We start from the raw sequence: 19258 nt of genomic DNA on the forward strand, positions 1-19258 counted from the left end.
AAATTCCTGGAAGACTGAAGTGACTTCTTTTCAATTATGAGAGTTTAAGTAATTTTCCAAAATCTGCACCACTAAGTTATGGTGCAAGTAGGACAAGATTTAAGATCTTTGCTTGCAATCATTTTCTCTCCACTCCCTTATCTCCTAACACACTCACATACATTTGTCAAAACAGCTGTTTCCCAAGTGAGAGGAATGAATGCTCCTAAAGAAACAAGTGTGTGACCATCACTGACCAGCACAAAGCTAGATCACAATAGGGGCCCAGTTAAAATATTTCAGATGCAACAGGGTCAAATCTTTAAAGTACTAAATTAAAACAATCCTTTTAGTAGAGAAAATTCTACGTTTCACAAGAGGACCTTCATATTGAATCTCTGACCAGCAACTGATGATGCTATTTGCCTCTGATGTTGATTGGTTGCCTAGACCGGGCTCACCCAATCCAGGAGCAAATGAGTTCCTTGGTCGGTATTATTTGGGATGTGGGTGGAGGAGGGTCACAGTACCCATTTGAGAGGGACTTGCCTGCTCCTCTCACTCTCTATCCTCTGCTGTTCTCCGGCATGGTGTGCCTGTATTTCTCTGGAGGCTCCTGGATGGCAGCTCTGATAGTGATGCTGATGGTGCTGTGCCCTCCCCTGGCCTGGGCCAGGGAGATCCAACGTAAGTATATACCTTGGATGGTGACCTATCAGGGGGTTGGGGGGTGGGGAGGAACGGAGTTTGTCACTATATCCAGGCCAGGTCCCTTAAAAATTGTGATATATTCTTACTGACCACCTATCTTTATCATATGGATCCTTAGTTCTTTCCATAGTAAAGGAGCCTGGGTGCTTCCGCACTTAATGAGAGTTGTATAAGTTGTCGCCATACATATGAACCATTTCTTTTCAACTCTCCTCCAGTAAAACCTATCCAGCCTTGCATTCAATTCTCTTAGGGTCTTAAGATTTATAAATAATAATGTCAAAATAATTCCTCATACAGTAGTTTCCTTTATTTATAGTGTGTGTGTGTGTGTTACTAACTCAGTCATGTCTGACTCTTTGTGATCACATGGACTATAGCCCACCAGGCTTTTCCGTCCATGGGATTCTCCAGGTAAGAATACTGGAGTGGGTAGCCATTTTCATCTCCAGGGGATCCCATGACCCAGGGATTGAACCTGGGTCTCCCACATTACAGGCAGACTCTTTATGGTTTTAGCCACCAGTTATGCCAAAAAAGGGCTTCCCTATGGTGCTAGGGGTAAAGAACCTGCCTGCCAAAGCAAGAAACATAAGAGATGGGGTTTGATCTCTGGATCGGGAAGATCCCCTGGAGAAGGAATGGCAACCCACTCCAGTATTCTTGCCTGGAGAATCCCATGGATGGAAGAGCTTGATGGGCTACAGTCCATGGGGTTGCAAAGGGACAGACACGACTGAAGCAATTTAGCATGCATGCCAAAAAAAGGGAAAGTTTCACCAAAAATTTTCTGTGGATTCAAAAGGAATTAGAAAGATCTCTCCTAGAAGATCCTGTGTTGTGTCCTCAATAGGACCTATGCTGTCTCTCCTTAGCATGTAAGAATATATCAAAAGGTCTCTTCCCATTAAGCCATTCCCTTTCTCCTGAGCTCCAGTGTTTATAAGGATTATGTACCTGTGAAATCCTCTGACAAAAGTTGGGGTTGGTTTTCTCTCTATTCTGTGGAAAGCACCCTAAAGCTTAAGCAGAGATTCTTAGTACTTGGAATGACTGTATAGATAAGGAGCACCTTATGGAATGTTCTATGACACTTAAAGAATTCACATATATTCTGAAAACCTGACATAGGTTAGTATTCATCACGAATCTATTTTGAATCTTTCTGCACAATCAATTTCTCCTACGTCTCCCCATTCTCTGCCCTGAACCCATGAGAAGGGATTTAACTAGTGGAGGACAAATTGTATAAAATTCTGTTTTTGTAAGTCAGTAGCAATCAATTATCAGCAATTTCATGTTGTTCAAACCATAAACCCTAAGCAGGGTACAGAGTATGAAGGTTGTTTCCATCCCATAGTGTTGAAAGTCAAAAAGCGAGTCAAGGGGGTTCATTGGCCTATTGAGGTCTTGGCCTCAAATTTCATAGCTTCATTTATCATGTAGTCTCTGTTCCTTAATTATTCATGTTCATAAATCTTTCCAGTTATTCCCTACTCCTTTTCCAGTTATGTCATCACCATTATTGAAAATCCCCAAGTTTACACAGACCATCAGCACTATATAGTCCATTAGATGAGATGAAATTTAGTGAAAATTTCTCTCTTTCTTAAAAATCACCTTTTACTTAACTTTGAAAGTTTCTTACAATTAGTGGGAGGAGAAAGAGGAAATTTGTCTGAATTTGTCATAGAAGGTAGAAGGAAGTTAATGTGTCATCAGAATAAAAGTGTTGGAGCTGGAGCCCCTTCTGGATGCTTTCCAAGATTCCCACAAAAATCAGCTTCCAAAACTCAGGGTTTATTTGTTTAGACCAAAAAAATTTTTTTTTTTTTTTTCTAAACAGCTGTTATATATTGGGCTCTGTTCTAGGCCCAGAAAATTCTATTTGAATAAGGAAGAAAAGACCCCTGCTATCATGGAGACAGGAGAGAAAGACAACAACCCAATAAACTTTAACAAAGAAAAAACATTTCAGAGACAAATAAGTGCTCTGAAAAAAAGTATGTCAGGGTCATGGAACAAAGAGAATTGCCACCTGATTTCAGTTCAGGTGGCTAGTAAAAATGACATTTAGTTGAAATATGGAAATTTTGATGATGGAAAGCCAGTCATGTGAAGGATGTAAGGGAACAGGGAAAGAATGAAGTGAGGAAGATATTTGATTTTCTAAAGGGACAAAAAAGAAGGCAAGAAAGTGGCTGAAGCATAGAAAGCAAGTTGGCATGTGGAATAAGATGAGGTTGAAGATGAAGTCAGGGGACAAATCATATTAGGACCTGATGGCTGTGGTAAAACATTTAAATTTTCTTTAATAAGATATGTGAATGCTACTGAGGGATTGCTTCCCAGGTGGCGCTAGTGTTAAAGAATCTGCCTGCAAATGCAGGCGATGTAAGGATGTAAGAAACGTGGGTTTGATCCTTACGTCAGGAAGGTCCCCTGGAGGAGGAAATGATAACGACTCCAGTATTCTTGCCTGGGGAATTCCATGAACAGAGGAGCCTGGCAGGCTACAGTCCATGGGGTTGCAAAGAGTCAGACATGACTTGAGAACAGCACAGCACCTAGGAAAGCACTTGGTGGTGCTGTTTATTGAAATAGGAAAAGTTTTGGAAGGAAATAATTTGAAGTGGGTAGATAGAAGAATAAGTTTTGTTTATTTTAAGTTTGAAATAATGTATTAACACGTATGTGGAGCCTTCGAGAAGTCAATCGAAAACATCAAATTGAAATTCAAGAGGAGGCCAGAGCCAAAGGTATGAGTGTCAGGGTCACTGACATATGCACTATGTTAAAATATAAGAAAGTGGGGGAAGGAGAGAGTGTGTGTAGATCAGAAAAAGAGAGCAAGGGCCATGTCCAGAGGGCCAAGGGCTTGTGAGTCTGTAAAAGAGCCTGGGAAGGGGTACTGTTGATGTTGGGGAAAACCAAGAGAATGTGATGCATGCAAGTGAAAAAAATAGATTTTTCAAGAAGGGAAGGAGTGGCAGTTGTGATGAGTTTGACTACGGAGGGTCAAGTGAGAACATGACAAAGAAATCAACACTGGGTTTGGCGGACTTGTTTACAGTCAACAGAACGTACAAGACAGGAACTAGATTGGACCCTTTGAAGAAAGAAGTGAGCTGAAGAAGTGAGGAATGGATTACAGATGCCACATTTGAGCAGCTTAAATCAGGGGGAGACTGTGCCCTAGAATCGGAGAGTAAGCTGGACCTAAAGTATAAGAATAAAAGAACCTGAAGAAACGCTGAGAGGACTTGAGAACCAGAGAGGTTCAGTCACCAGCAAAAAACACTAGAATGCCCTTGTATGTATGCAGGGGTGACTGGTTATGGAAAAAGCTATTGATTTATACAACCTTATATTTATTAGTGACCTAGAGTACAACAGTTTTTCCCCTCGCTGATGAGGATGGAGTAATAAACAAAACAACCCAATCTCTATCAGCATGGAACATCAAAACACTTCATAGTTGTTATGTACCAGGTCCATAAGTTTATAACTGTCCTATCAAATCTGTAGCAATTAAAATATATCTATGGAATCTAATATTCAAAAAGTTTCAATAATTTACCCAGTCACATAGTTGCTGCTAGAGCCCAGATTATATAGTGTGAAATCGAGTTTATGGAAATTCCTTTTTTTTTATGTCAGCATACTCTGTGTTGGATTCATATATACATTATTATTTTATAGAAAGCAATGTTTCTGCTCTTTTGTGCTCAAAATGGTAATTAGTGATAACATTAATTGAAGACAATTGCCAAATGATGATGAAGATATCACTTGCTTTAGAAAGTAAACAAATAGATCTTGTGAGCTTACATTCATAGGGTTTATAAAAATTAAAATGGCAATGTATTTATTGAGTACTTATGATATGAACAACACTAGAAAGACTGCTAGAAGCAATAAATAGGAGGAATATTCATTAATTTTGTATTTATTTTACAAGTTTCATATGGGTTCATAGTGTATGTGCAGGCTGTCATGGGCATGTGAAGAAGAAGAAAAAGAAGTACTCCTTCTGAAATTTTGTTAGCAAGTTGGGCTAAGGTTGCCAAATATAACACAGGATCCAGTTAAATTTAAATTTCAGCTAAACAACAATAATTTCTGAAATACAAATTTAACTGGGAAACCTATATTTTTATTTACCAAATTGGCAACCTTAAATTGGGCACATGAGTTGCAGTAACAGTCCTAACCATATAAGCTACCATAAAAAAATTGACTTCACACAGTTTTATTTTTTAACTTTGTCATTGACAAGAAGGTATTAGAGAATTTCTGAATATTAAGATAGATTTGATCTGATTCACAGTGCACTTATCATTTATAAGTGAAAGTCTCTTCTCAGAGTCTGGGGAATTGCTCATTTCTTGTTAATTGTCTAAATGAGGTCACTTTCTCCCTTACTTTCTTCCTTTTCAGTGGGACTTGACTACAGAAATAAGAATTCTTTGTATGACCAAGGCTGATAATTTAATGCCTACTGGTATTATTGGGAGTAGGAGACAAAGTTAGAAAAGGAATTATTTGGGGCTTTGAATGGGAATAAAATGTCTGTGACTGTAGTTTACTCCTATACTATAAACAAGTAGTGGGCCAGTGGCAGAGAAATAAGAAGGAAGATGATGTGAAAGATAAATTACATGACTTTGTAATTTGTTGGTGAGGGAAACAAAGAAGGCTTCGTACTGAATAAATGTGTTTTACTGGAAAAGTAGCTCTCCACTGCGGCTGGATTCTTAAAAAGTATAGATTTGATGTAGGACCAAGACAGACTATTGGCAAAACTTTCAGTGTAATTCTCAGCTGCTCCAAAATTAACAATGGTTTTTGCACCATAGATTTTTTCAGATGGTTTATACTGATGGAGCTCATCTGGTGACGAACCACCACTCCTTACCCCTACTCCTTGACTCCTAAACATCTGGAAATATCTGGAGCCATTTTTGGTTGTTACACTGAGGGTTTCTTCTGACATCCACTGTGTAGGGGTAAGGGATGCTGGTAAACAGCCTACCATGTGCCGAACAGACCCCACCCCAACCCTCAGAGTCATATTTGACCCCTTAACTCATCAAGTCAGATTTGCCAATTGAGATTTGTTACCAGTTTTTTAAAAATCTGTTTTTCTGAGCTTTCTTAATTTGAAAATGCAGAAAAGAGGTTGTAGCACTGTATTAGGGTTATGGTTTTAATTTCCTTAACGCTCCTCAGTAGTTCTCCTTACATATAGTATAAAGTCAAAATCCTAACATCACCTACAGGACTTTTAAGTTACTGGCTCAAGTACTTGATTTCTCCAGTATAGTCTTTTACCTCCTCCCTCTCACTCTCTGCACTTCAATGAAATATTTTTTCTAGTTCTTTAAAGAAGTCCGTCACTTCTTCCAAGCTTTTGTACATGGTATTAATGTACAAAATACAGACACCTGAAACGCATCTCCCTTCTATCCTAAACATACACACACACACCCAGTTTCCTCCCTCAGTGCATGCCAACTTAGCCGTTCATGTTACATTAAATGTCACTCTTAGAGACCACTTTTTGGCACCTAATGTAATTCAGGTCATCCTATAATCGTTACAGAAGTCTAACACTTCTGATATTTCTCACTCTTGTATAAATTCTTTTATGGTTTGTCTATCATTTTCACTAAAATTTAAGCTCCATAATTGGAGGGGACATGTCTGTTTTTGTTTCTTTGGATTCTCAGAGAGTAGCACAGGCCTGTGGTAAGGTCAGCCCCAACCTAACATTTGCAAAATGAGGTGAACATGTTCAAGGAACTGTTAAAAGAGCTGTAGGATGACGGAAGAGCGCTGGTTTTCTGGTGGAGGATTCTAGGAAGAGGTGGTGGTGCGGCAAATCCTCAGGCTTAGAGGACTCAGGCCTAGAGGGCTCCAGCCAAGCACGGAAGCTGGACTAGGTCGGGAAAGGCTTGGATAAGAGAGATTTCCCCAAGCCTCCCGCAGCCTCTGTCTGTTGAGCGAAGATGAAAGAACCCAAGGCGTGCTGGTAGTTGGGGTGCCGGTGGAGCCACCGAGGCGGGTTAGGGCTAGTCCTAGCGGCCCCAACTGAGCCTGGGCGTCCCGCATTGGTGGGTGTCGCCCCTGCCCTCCATTCCTCATTAGCCTCTCCCCAAGAATCCGCTTCTGTGACCAGATCTATCCTCTCTCTGCAGCACATTTCCTGGAGTATTGTAAGAGCGAGTGTCATTTCTTCAACGGGACCGAGCGGGTGCGGTTCCTGGAGAGATCCTTCTATAATGGAGAAGAGTTCGTGCGCTTCGACAGCGACTGGGGCGAGTACCGGGCGGTGACCGAGCTAGGGCGGCGGGTCGCCGAGCAGTTGAACAGCCAGAAGGACTTGCTGGAGCAGAAGCGGGCCAATGTGGACACGTACTGCAGACACAACTACGGGGTCGTGGAGAGTTTCACTGTGCAGCGGCGAGGTGAGCGCGGGCGTGGGCGGCCAGTGTGGAGCAGTGTGCGTGTGTGTGTGTGTGTGTGTGAGAGAGAGAGAGAGAGAGAGAGTGAGAGAGTGGGAGAGAGACAGAGAAAGAGAGACAGACAGACAGAAACAGAGATACTTCACTCACTCTGGGTCGAGTGTGTACGACTGTGAGTGGGTACAAGTTAGGAGGGTTCCTGTGAGAGCCTGTTGTCAGCAGACACTGTGATTTTGTCAATGTGTAATTGTGAGACGGGGGAGACAGAGAGAGACAGGGCCAGAGACAGAGGTAGACTGAGTCCAAGGTAATTATTAACATGTAGGATGTGAGCAAGTAGAAGTTGGGGTTCCTGTGAGAGTCTGTTGTTGGAGAGACAGTGTGTGAATTTGTCAGTGACTGTTGAGGGGAGTGTGTGTGTGTGAAGTGGGACGAAGAGAAGAGTGTGTGTGATGGGAACAGTGCCCTGGGGTCTGAGTGGGCCTGGAGGGAGGGAAGGTGTTGGGGAGGGATACAGGAGGGAGGTTAAGAATTTGTCCATTTCTTCCAGGTTGTCCATTTTATTGGTGTATGGTTGCTTGTAGTAGTCTCTGATGATCCTTTGCATTTTGTGGTGTCTGTTGTAACTGCTTTCTTGTTTTCTAATTTTACTGATTTAACTCCTCTCTCCCCCCCTTTTTTTTCTTGATTGAATCTGGCCACAAGTTTATTAATTTTACTTATCTTCTCAAGAATCAGCTTTCAATTTCATTGACCTTTGCTATTGTTTTCTTCATCTCTATCTCATTTATTTCTGTTCTGATCTTTATGATTTCTTTCCTTCCACTAACTTTGCATTTTGTTTGTTCTTCTTTCTCTAAAGTTGTAAGGCTGGGTTGTTTATTTGGGATCTTTCTTGTTTATGAGTTAAGATTGTACTGCTATAAACTTCCCTCTTAGAAACACTCTTGCTGTGTCTCACAGGCTGTGGATTGTTGCATTTGTCTTGTCATTTGTTTCTAGGTATTTTTTAATTTCTTCTTTAATTTCTTCATTAATCCATTGATTATTCAGTAGCATACTGTTTAGCCTCCATGTGTTTGTGTTTTTTACAGTTTTTTTTTTTCCTGTAATTGATTTCTAATCTTACAGTGTTGTGGTTGGAAAAGATGCTTTAGAGTAATCTTAAATCTTTCATTTTATGATATTGTAAAAATGTCTTTTCCTCAGATTTCATTTTTTTATTGAACCCGTTAGCTTTAGGGATTATATCAGGCACTTAGCATACATATTAATGAGTCTCCCATCCTCTCTTGAACTCAAATATGAGCTTAAAAAGAAAGAAGAATGTAAAATAATAATAGTTCCAATAGTAAGTATGCTTGTTTTGCAAAGGAGATGGGTTGCAAAGGAGATCAGTGGTATGTAATAATTTATATACATTTTAAAAAAATTAATGGCTTTTCCTCTCCTTCAGGACTCACCCTTTTCTTGAGATTTAACTCACAGAGTACAATCACATTCATCTTTCATAGGGTAGAACCATTTCTGAGATATTCTAAGATATGAGTGCCTTGAGAGAGCTTTCCCAGGATTTCATCCTTTCTCTCCACACCTATCTTACTGCTTTCCCCCAATTTATCCACATGGCTTTGAATTAAACAAGGATAATAATAGCTAACATATATTATAGGGTAAATTCCTGTTATTGTGTTACATACTTTAGATATATTAATCATCACTAATGAATGCTAAGAGATAAGTTAGTACTATTATCCTTCTTTATAGATGAGAAAGTCAAGACACAGAGGAATGTAAAAATTCTCCCAGGGTCAATCAGTAAGAAGTAGAACCTGGATTTGAACCCAGGCAGTCTGGCTTCAGAAATTATGCTTTTAATTAATATGCTATATGCCTTGCAAAGATGTGTAAACACTTTAATTCAACAATGAATAACTATTTCACTGCATGAGAAAACACACATTTTCTTAACATCTTTCAAACTAATGGTCCAGTGTGTAAATGTTAAAGATAAAGCTCATGGCACAAATTCCTCACTGGGCCAGCTATGAGGGAGGCCTACCCAAGGCTGCAGTCTAGAACTTTAGAGTGGGGGCTGAAAGGCAGCTAACCAAGGAGATTTACTCTGTTGTCCTCACTGATTCCCTCCACCTTTTCTCTCCTAGTGGAACCTATAGTGACTGTGTATCCTGCAAAGACCCAGCCCCTGCAGCACCACAACCTCCTGGTCTGCTCTGTGAACGGTTTCTACCCAGGCAACATTGAAGTCAGGTGGTTCCGGAATGGCCATGAAGAGGAGGCTGGGGTGATCTCCACAGGCCTGATCCAGAATGGAGACTGGACCTTCCAGACCATGGTGATGCTTGAAACAGTTCCTCAGAGTGGAGAGGTCTACACCTGCCAAGTGGAGCACCCCAGCCAGACAAGCCCTATCACAGTAGAATGGAGTGAGAAGCTCTCTATCTCATACGTTCCTCACCCACCGTGGAGGGGGCTTGCTTTCCCCTGAGTGTCCCCTGAGTGTCTCCTCTCCCTACACCATGTGATCATTTGCTCCTTGTTCTTCTGTTCTTCAGCTGAGGTTATTGGGGGAGCCCTGAGTAGCCTATGATAGAAATCCTTTGATAGTTTACAGATATCCTGGGATAGTTTCTCCAAATACCTACACCCCCTGGGGAGGCACTTCTGCCGGACAAGGAGAAAAGAAGTGTTCCTGTTCTGAGCTTCCTGTGATTTCACAAGTCATGGACACTACATGGCCCTGGGCACCAGTCCCCTACCTCAGATTGGGCTTCTGACACTGTTGCTCTGAGTTCTTCACTGTGATCTGAAAAGAGATGCACCCTCTACAATGTACGGATGTGCTTGACATGAGTGGAGTCCAACCTCAGCTATGCTTTTTATTACATCTGTCACCCTAGACAAGCTACTTAACCTCATTGAATCCTTTGGCTCCTCATCCATTAGATGTTGAAGTCATGTGACCTAATAGCATGGCTGTGATATTTAAATAAGTTCACTGTCTGAACCTTGTAGCTACTCAATGTGATTTTTTAATCTCTTTTCCAGAAATGTCCAATTATTCTGATTCTTCCGGGGTAGCCTTCTTTCCTCATTCCCATAGTTCGCAATTTCAGCATCACAATTAGAGAAGAGAATTTGGGATAAAAATGACTAAAACTGGCTTCTTTTCTCAGGGGCACGGTCTGACTCTGCTCAGAGCAAGATGATGAGTGGAGTCGGGGGCTTCGTTCTGGGTCTGCTCTTCCTTGCCGTGGGGCTCTTCATCTACTTCAGGAATCAGAAAGGTAAGGAGCTTGTTCTTTGGACAGCTGAGCCTCCCCACTGACTTTTGGAGGAAGACATATGGTTTTGCTCAAGTTAGTTCTCTGTATATCAATGGCCTCGTCTAAAGCTTATTTCCCTAACTGACTTTAATATCCTGGAGATCCAGAAATCTGTAGTCCATGGTTACTTATGGGTGAAACATAAGAGACTGTGGCTTGTAGAGATAAGGAAAGGTTAACAGGCATGGGGATTTGGGGTGGAGATCCTGGGACAAATGCAGGAAGAGACAATAAGACTGACTTAATTGCATTGGATTGGTATGAGAGAAATTTCATGGGTCACAGGTTCTCAGTGTTTGCCCTCGTATAAACCCTGGCATCAGATGATGTGTTAGGAGAATCTCTGGTGGGGCCCTGGGGCTTGGGACATTGTGTTTTGGGGATGGATCAACCTCTATATCTTTTAAGTATATATCTTCTTTTGTCTCTCTTAGGACGCCCTACACTTCAGCCAACAGGTACGCTCTTTATCTTTTAGAATTGTGTTTAGTCTCCCTGGAACAGATGGTAAAGGAAACAAGACAGAGGCAGAAATAATGAAAGACTTTGGATCTGACTTCTCATCACGCAGTTTACACTAAAGCTTCTTCTCTTAACTAAATAAAAGGCTTGTGCTCTAAAGTAGCTTTGGCTCAGGAAACTTAAGAATATTTTCCCCTTCTAACTGTAATGCTTTAATAGTAACATTAACATTCCCCTGTAGAGTTATGTCTGGAAACAACCCTCTCCTCTGTTTCTTGCAGGGCTCCTGAGCTGAAGTGAAGATGGTCACACTCAAGGAAGAACCTTCTGTCCCAGCTTCTTCACAGCATGGAAAGGTTTCCTGCTTAGTGCTAACTCTTCCACAATGAAGTACTTTCTCAGGATCTCATTTGCTCCTGGCTCAGTGACCCCTTAAAAACTGTCCTCGATGGTTTTCTCAGTCACCCCCACCCCCCTGCCCTCAGCCTTTGACCTGGAAGTTCTCAATATTGATTCCAGTACCTTATGTTCTTTCTTCCTTGGTTCCCTTTGTTTTCAACTTCTGTTTCCTGTGCATCTGAGCTCATCTGTTCATTTTATTTTATAATGTGTTCCCTCAAATAAATACAGAGTGAAAATCATCTGCTTCATACATCTTCAAAGAAAGAAATCAAAGAAAAGATAAAGGGAAGATTACATCACATAGCAATAATGTTTTTATTAATATTCCTGAATTTTGGTCACCTGTGGATCTAGAAAGTTTCCTTTCTTCCTTTATTTTTCTCTTGGGTTTTCTGCATTCTGTTATTAGACATGTTTTCCTGAGCTAGCCCTTAACGAACCCATTTTCCTGAGAAAGCCCTTAATGAACCCATTTCATGATGGTCCTCTACATCTCTGCATTTTCAAAGACAAGTTCCTTTACACTATTGGATACAGAATTGGGACGACAAATGTAAGAAATGCAGGTAACTTGTAAGGATGTGCTGCCCTCAACATTTTTGTAATCATGCTCTATTTGTCTCTTTTTCACCAATTTTGTAAAAGAAAGTATATAAACTAGGGTACTTCTTGAACTATTTTTTTTTTGTTATACTGATAGTGGGCTATAATACTTCAGTCTTTTTCTGTCTCTCCAATAAACATCATTGATGTGCTGGTTCTTTGGCTGAGATGCATTCTTCACCCTAAATAGTTCTCAGAAGTCTATCAGGACAAAGCCACAAGTCGATAACATGCATTTCTGAGGCCCTCCAGTTTCTGTTACAAACTTACTGTCTGTCACAGGGAAATCCCATATGGGTCTTAGCAGAAATCAGAGACCGTGCTGGGAAGCAAAAGGGGTTATATGAATACAGTGATGTACATCCAACAGTGGAATACTCTGCATTTTTAGAAAAAAATGAGACTGTCTTGCTATGGAGTAATCTCCAAAATTCACTTTCAGTATGTACAGAAGTGTGTGTACCATACACAGCATTTTGTTTAATAAGGTAGAAGAGGATAATAGGAATGTGTAACTAAACCCATTCATTCAATCTATCTACATATCATCTACTTACATTCATAAGTAGAGACAAAGGAAGGATTTTTTTAATGTTGCCTTTAAAGCAGAATGAGGGGATAAGTTGAAGGGGACAAAGATGAAAGCTGGACTTTTCCAAATAAATCTTATTTAATATTTTAACGAGGCATTTTTGAATATTTTGTGTAATAAAAATTTAAATAATATGTAAAAGGTGATATCAAAAACTAAAAACAAGCTGTAATGATTGAAACAGACTTATCAAAAATATATGATGAGAAACAAGCTAGAAAAGTAATTTTTTAATTTTCTTTTTTAGCATTTTTTAACTCTTGCATAGAACATTGTGGAACTATAATTGTAAATCAGCGTTTATCTATAAATTCCATAGACTTCAGTTGTATAAAGGAGTTGGGTAGGTTCTGAGAAAGGTGACTACATTGGATAGGCAGATAGTGGGTTTTGCTAAGAGTCAGCTTTAAATGTAAGTCAAATCTAAAGAGTAGATAGTAGATTCAGAAGCTCATTTCAGAGTAATGGTAATTTGAACACAATTTCTCCACAGTCAGAAGCAACTATTATTTTGTTTTCAACCGTAGTCAAAATTTATTTTATGCATATGTTGATTATGTGTGAAACAGGTTATCATCTTATAGGAATTTGATAAGCTGATAGTCATATCTGCATTATGTATACATTTGGTGTAAATTTTGTTTGATGCTAGGGTTGCAGCTTTACTCTCGCTTTGTTCTTCAAGATAAAGAAATGACTTGTCTCATTTTGTTTGAGATCAGTATTCTGAAAAATAATGTAGAAAAGTGAGTGGTGTGAATATCTGAATTAAGAGGTTTTCTGTTAGAAAACCCATTTTAACTGGCTTTACTTTTAATTATTATCTCACATAACACATAGACCTGAGGTAGTAAATCTGCAGAGTTGGTTATCAGGCTGGTGCCATCACCAATTATCTGAAATGCAGGAAAAGGCAACTGTTTCTTCTCCTGTGCTTTCATAGAAGGAAGGTGTAAGTACATTTAGAGTAGCTAAAAGACTGCAAAATGCTGAAATATGGTTGTCTTCACTGAGGAGAACAATTGGACTATTGCAGGGTTTATAAAGCTATTGAAGCAGAGATTAAAATAATGGCTATTAGAAGATAATACCAAGAGGCATAAATATGCATTTTAGCCAGGGCCCCTATGAACCAAATCATTTTGTACCAAATAAATCAAAGAATGTACCTAAAGAGACATTAATCTCATCAAGTATCTTGTTAGTTCTTTACTTGTATTTGTATTTCTTTAATAGCAGAGGTATTAAACCAGGTATAACAGGAGATATTTGTATAACAGGAGATATTTGTGATGGCACAGACTCCTCTTCGTTCAGCCAACAAATAATCTAAAACAATTCTATTATCTAAACCCCTATAAGCTCAGAATAATTCTTATGCCTATAGGCATATTTTGGGGTAACATACTTTGCTCCCCTTCAAGGCCAGGCTGCTTTGCTTTCTGCTTTGTGATTTTATTTTACTTATCTCAGATTTTTATCATCAAGCTGTAAAAATTTTGAGAAAAATAATGGAATTATATTTTTTGCAACTTTATTATTACTAAGCAATGTACCAAATTACTTTGCTTGAATTTTTCTGTTAATTCTCATTACAATTCATCAGTGTTTTCATAAGAGGAATCAGGCTAATTTAAGTAGACACCAGTGAATATATAGTTAGCAAATGACAGAGTCAAGATGAAGCCCAAGTTTAATTCATTTCAACAGCATAATTTGCCAGTCTACCACACTATCAGGGATAATTTTGTTGAGTTGCTTAGTTGCGACCCACTCTTTGTGACCCCATGGACTGCGGCACACTATCTCCCGGCGTTTGCTCAGACACATGTCCATTGAGTCGATGATGCCATCCAACCATCTCATCCTCTGTCGCTCCATACTCCTCCTTCCCTCAATCTTTCTCAGCATCAGAGCCTTTTCCAATGAGTTGATTCTTCACATCAGATGGCGAAAGTTTTGGAGCGTCAGCTTCAGCATCAGTCCTTCCAAAGAATATCCAGGACTGATTTCCTTTAGGATTGACTGGTTTGATCTCCTTGCTGTCCACGGGGCTCTCAAGAGTCTTCTCCAGCACTACAATTTGAAAGCATCAATTCTTTGGCACTCAGTTTTCTTTATGGTCCAACTTTCACATCCATACATGACTACTGGAAAAACTATAGCTTTGACTAGACGAACCTTTATCAGCAAAATGATGCCTCTGCTTTTTAATATGCTGTCTAGGTTTGTCATAGCTTTTCTTCCAAGGAGCAAGCATCTTTTAATTTTGTGGCTGCAGTCACTGTCTGCAGTGATTTTGGAGCCCAAGAAAATGAAGTCTGTCCCTGTTTTCATTTCCCCCACATCTATTTGCCTTAAAGTGATGGGACCAGATGCCACGATCTTAGTTTTTTGAGCGTTAAGTTTTAAGCCAACTTTTTTCACTCTCTTGTTTCACCCTGATCAAGAGGCTCTTTAGTTCCTCTTTGCCCTCTGCCATTAGGGTGGTATCATCTGTATCTATGAGGTATATCTGAGGTTGCTGATATTTCTACTGGCAACCTTGATTCCAGGTTTTGATTCATCCAGCCAGTACATCATATGATGTACTCTGCATCTAAATTAAATAAGCTGGGTGATTAATCCCTTTGATTTGGGGTAAGTTCTGTTGATCATTTTGGAAATAGATTAATCAAGTCATAATTTCAAAGATAAATGAGAAATAGCTCATTGTGACTCAAACATTCTTTGCCCCCACTTTAAGCTGTATCTCCCCCATCTTTTACTCAGGTTTTTCACTCAGGAACACATCTTCAAAAACAAGATGGCTCCAAGAATAAGGCAGGCTAGTCTCTTGGTAATGAAACAGGTATCCCAGTAGATATGAATGAAATGGGTAATGTCAATCCTTAGTGTCCTATCTCAATCCTCTTTAAGTATGGAGTGGGTGATGTTGATGTTGTATGTAAATAAATACTCCTCTATTCTGCTCCCCACTCCATTGCCATTTCCTCCCCACCATCTGTCTTACCCCTTATCAGAGGCAAAACCCTAGGCTTTCAGATTCATTCTACTGAAGGTGCAAATATTTCATTGACTTGGAGAATCAAGAACCAAAACCAAATTCTGAACCTAGAGCTAAGTAGAGATCTCCAAACAAACAAACATTGCTCTAGGTTTTTCCAGATGAGAACTGGACCACAGCAACTGGATTGTTTGCAGATCCTCTGAATGAGACTGAGCCTTGATAAACTGGGACTTTATTTGGAAAGTTAGCTTACTGAGAAGATGGCAGGCTAGTGCCTGAAAATAACCATCTTGTTAGGGCCTGAATGTTGGGTTCTTTTCAGAGATGGGTGGAAATGAGGAAACAAAAAGACCATTTAATTCTTGCAAATACTCCTAGAATGGCAAGCTTCCAGCAGGAAATATGTTAGCTTCACTTCTTTGTAGCCCTTCACAGTGGGCTGCTGCTGCTGCTGCTAAGTCGCTTCAGTCATGTCCGACTCTGTGTTACCCCATAGACAGTGGGCAGGGTCAAGCTATCCCCCTGTTAGCCAAACAAAACACCTTAGACCAAGGGTCAAGTGGAAGGGGCTGGGCAGGGCTCCCTGAGGCAGGTTGGTATGTATGCCTATAATAAGAAAAACAAAATAAGAATTAAAGTCACAGATGCAGATCCAGTATGGATTCAAATGAACCCTTACATTTACAGAGTTACCATGGAGTTTAAATTGAATATATTGTGCTCTCACCTTTAGATTCCTTCCTCTTCTCCCCTCATCTTTTGATTTTGGAAAAGTCTCTCAACAGTCTCCCCTACAACAAATACAATCTTTCCAAATGAACTGCTATTTCCTACACACTCCATGATTTCAAATAATAATACAAAGCTATATATTGGCAGAGAAATAGACACAAACAGATATGAAAGAGAAGAGAGAGCCCAGAGATAAACCCATACTTCTACAATTAATTTACAACAAAGGAGCAAAAAATATAAAATGGAGAAAGAATAGTTTCTCCAATAAAAGATGTTGGGAAACAAGATGGCCACATGCAAAATAATGAAACTAAACCATTTTCTCACACCTTATACAAAAACAACTCGAAATCAATTAGAGACTCCTACATTCACAGAAAGTGAACCCATAAAACTCCTAGAAGCAACATAGACAGTATGCTCTTTGACATGAATCTTAGTAATATCTTTCTGTGTATATCTTCTTGGAAAAGGAAATCAAAAGCAAAAATAAATGAAAAGAACTGCATCAAATTAAGAAGCCTCTGCACATCAAAGGCCAACATCAACAAAAAACACAACCTACTAAATGGGGGGAAATGTTTGCAAATCATATATCAGCATAAAATATCCAAAACAGATAAATAACACACAACTCAACAATAACAAAAACTCCAATTTAAAAAGATACATGCACTCCAATGTTCACACCAGCATTATTTACAGTACCCAAGATAAGAAAGCAACCTAAGTGTCCAACAACAGATAAATGGTTAAAGAAGGTGCTTTAGAAGCAGAAGATATTAAGAAGAGGTGGCAAGAATACACAGAACTGTACAAAAAAGATCTTCACGACCCAGATAATCACAATGGTGTGATCACTCACCTAGAGCCAGACATCCTGGAATGCGAAGTCCAGTGGGCCTTAGAAAGCATCACTATGAACAAAGCTAGTGGAGGTGATGGAATTTCAGTTGAGCTATTTCAAATCCTGAAAGATGATGCTGTGAAAGTGCTGCACTCAATATGCTAGCAAATTTGGAACACTCAGCAGTGGCCACAGGACTGGAAAAGGTCAGTTTTCATTCCAATCCCAAAGAAAAGCAATGCCAAAGAATGCTCAAACTACCACACAATTGCACTCATCTCATGTGCTACTAAAGAAATGCTCAAAATTCTCCAAGCCAGGCTTCAGCAATACGTGAACTGTGAACTTCCTGATGTTCAAGCTGGTTTTAGAAAAGGCAGAGGAACCAGAGATCAAATTGCCAATATCCGCTGGATCATCGAAAAAGCAAGAGAGTTTCAGAAAAACATCTACTTCTGCTTTATTGACTATGCCAAAGCCTTTGACTGTGTGGATCACAATAAACTGTGGAAAATTCTGAAAGAGATGGGAATACCAGACCACCTGATCTGCCTCTTGAGAAATCTGTATGCAGGTCAGGAAGCAACAGTTAGAACTGGACATGGAACAACAGACTGGTTCCAAATAGGAAAAGGAGTACGTCAGGGCTGTATATTGTCACCCTACTTATTTAACTTCTCTGCAGAGTTCCTCATGAGAAACACTGGACTGGAAGAAACACAAGCTGGAATCAAGATTGCCAGGAGAAATATCAATAACCTCAGATATGCAGATGACACCACCCTTATGGCAGAAAGTGAAGAGGAACTAAAAAGCCTCTTGATGAAGGTGAAAGTGGAGAGTGAAAAAGTTGGCTTAAAGCTCAACATTCAGAAAACTAAGATCATGGCATCCGGTCCCATCACTTCATGGGAAATAGATGGGGAAACAGTGTCAGACTTTATTTTTCTGGGCTCCAAAATCACTGCAGATGGTGATTGCAGCCATGAAATTAAAAGACACTTACTCCTTGGAAGGAAAGTTATGACCAACCTAGATAGCATATTCAAAAGCAGAGACATTGCTTTGCCAAAAAAGGTCCGTCTATTCAAGGCTATGGTTTTTCCTGTGGTCATGTATGATTGTGAGAGTTGGACTGTGAAGAAGGCTGAGTGCCGAAGAATTGATGCTTTTGAACTGTGGTGTTGGAGAAGACTCTTGAGAGTCCCTTGGACTGCAAGGAGATCCAACCAGTCCATTCTGAAGGAGATCAGCCCCGGGATTTCTTTGGAAGGAATGATGCTAAAGCTGAAACTCCAGTACTTTGGCCACTTCATGCAAAGAGCTGACTCATTGGAAAAGACTCTGATGCTGGGAGGGATTGGGGGCAGGAGGAGAAGGGGACGACAGAGGATGAGATGGCCGGATGGCATCACTGGCTCAGTGGACTTGAGTCTCAGTGAACTCTAGGAGTTTGTGTTGGACAGGAAGGCCTGGCGTGCTGCGATTCATGGGGTCACAAAGAGTTGGTCAGGACTGAGCCACTGAACTGAACTGAACTGATACATATATAATATATACACAGTGGAACATTAGTCATAAAAAGGAATGAAGTCCTGCCATTTGCAATAGTATGGATGGTCCTAGAGGATATTATGTTTAGTGACATAAGTCAGAAAGAGGAAGACAAATACTGCATACTGTTACTTCTATAGAGAATATAAAAAACAAAAAATGAATTAATATAACAAAATAGAAACAGATTTTCAGCATAGAAAACTACTGCTGCTGCTGTTAAGTCTCTTCAGTTGTGTCCGACTCTGTGCAACCCCATAGATGGCAGCCCACCAGGCTCCTCTGTCCATGGGATTCTCCAGGCAAGAACAAAACTACTAGTGATTACCAATAAGGAGAGAGAAAGGGGGAAAGACAAGATAGACTAAGACTAAGACTAAGAGGTACAAACTACTATGTATAAAATAAATAAGCTAGAAGGGTATATTGTAGAGCACAGGGAAATAAATCCATTATTTTATAACTTTGAACAGAGTATAATATACAAAAATATTGAACAACTATGTATACCTGAAACTAATATAATATTGTAAATCAACTATACTTGTT

General features: G+C 39.8%; 1 protein-coding gene across 1 annotated transcript; it reads left to right on the forward strand.

Moving 5' to 3' along the window:
• Positions 1-485: 485 nt before the first annotated feature.
• On the forward strand, positions 486-12128 carry LOC113881311 (DLA class II histocompatibility antigen, DR-1 beta chain-like). Its single transcript, XM_027524264.1, has 6 exons — positions 486-666; positions 6891-7160; positions 9323-9604; positions 10355-10465; positions 10939-10962; positions 11248-12128. Exons 1-6 carry the CDS (start codon positions 567-569, stop codon positions 11259-11261), a joined length of 801 nt encoding a protein of 266 aa, XP_027380065.1. The 5' UTR covers positions 486-566; the 3' UTR covers positions 11262-12128.
• The last annotated feature ends 7130 nt before the right edge of the window (positions 12129-19258 follow it).

This window comes from Bos indicus x Bos taurus, chromosome 23 (assembly GCF_003369695.1).
Source record: "Bos indicus x Bos taurus breed Angus x Brahman F1 hybrid chromosome 23, Bos_hybrid_MaternalHap_v2.0, whole genome shotgun sequence".
Lineage (NCBI taxonomy): Eukaryota > Metazoa > Chordata > Mammalia > Artiodactyla > Bovidae > Bos > Bos indicus x Bos taurus.

Coding starts and splice junctions, on each gene's coding strand:
- LOC113881311 (XM_027524264.1), top strand. CDS start 567: ATGGTGTGCCTGTATTTCTCTGGAGGCTCCTGGATGGCAGCTCTGATA. Junction 667..6,890: donor CTGGGCCAGGGAGATCCAAC/GTAAGTATATAC, acceptor CTCTCTCTGCAG/CACATTTCCTGGAGTATTGT. Junction 7,161..9,322: donor TTTCACTGTGCAGCGGCGAG/GTGAGCGCGGGC, acceptor TTTCTCTCCTAG/TGGAACCTATAGTGACTGTG.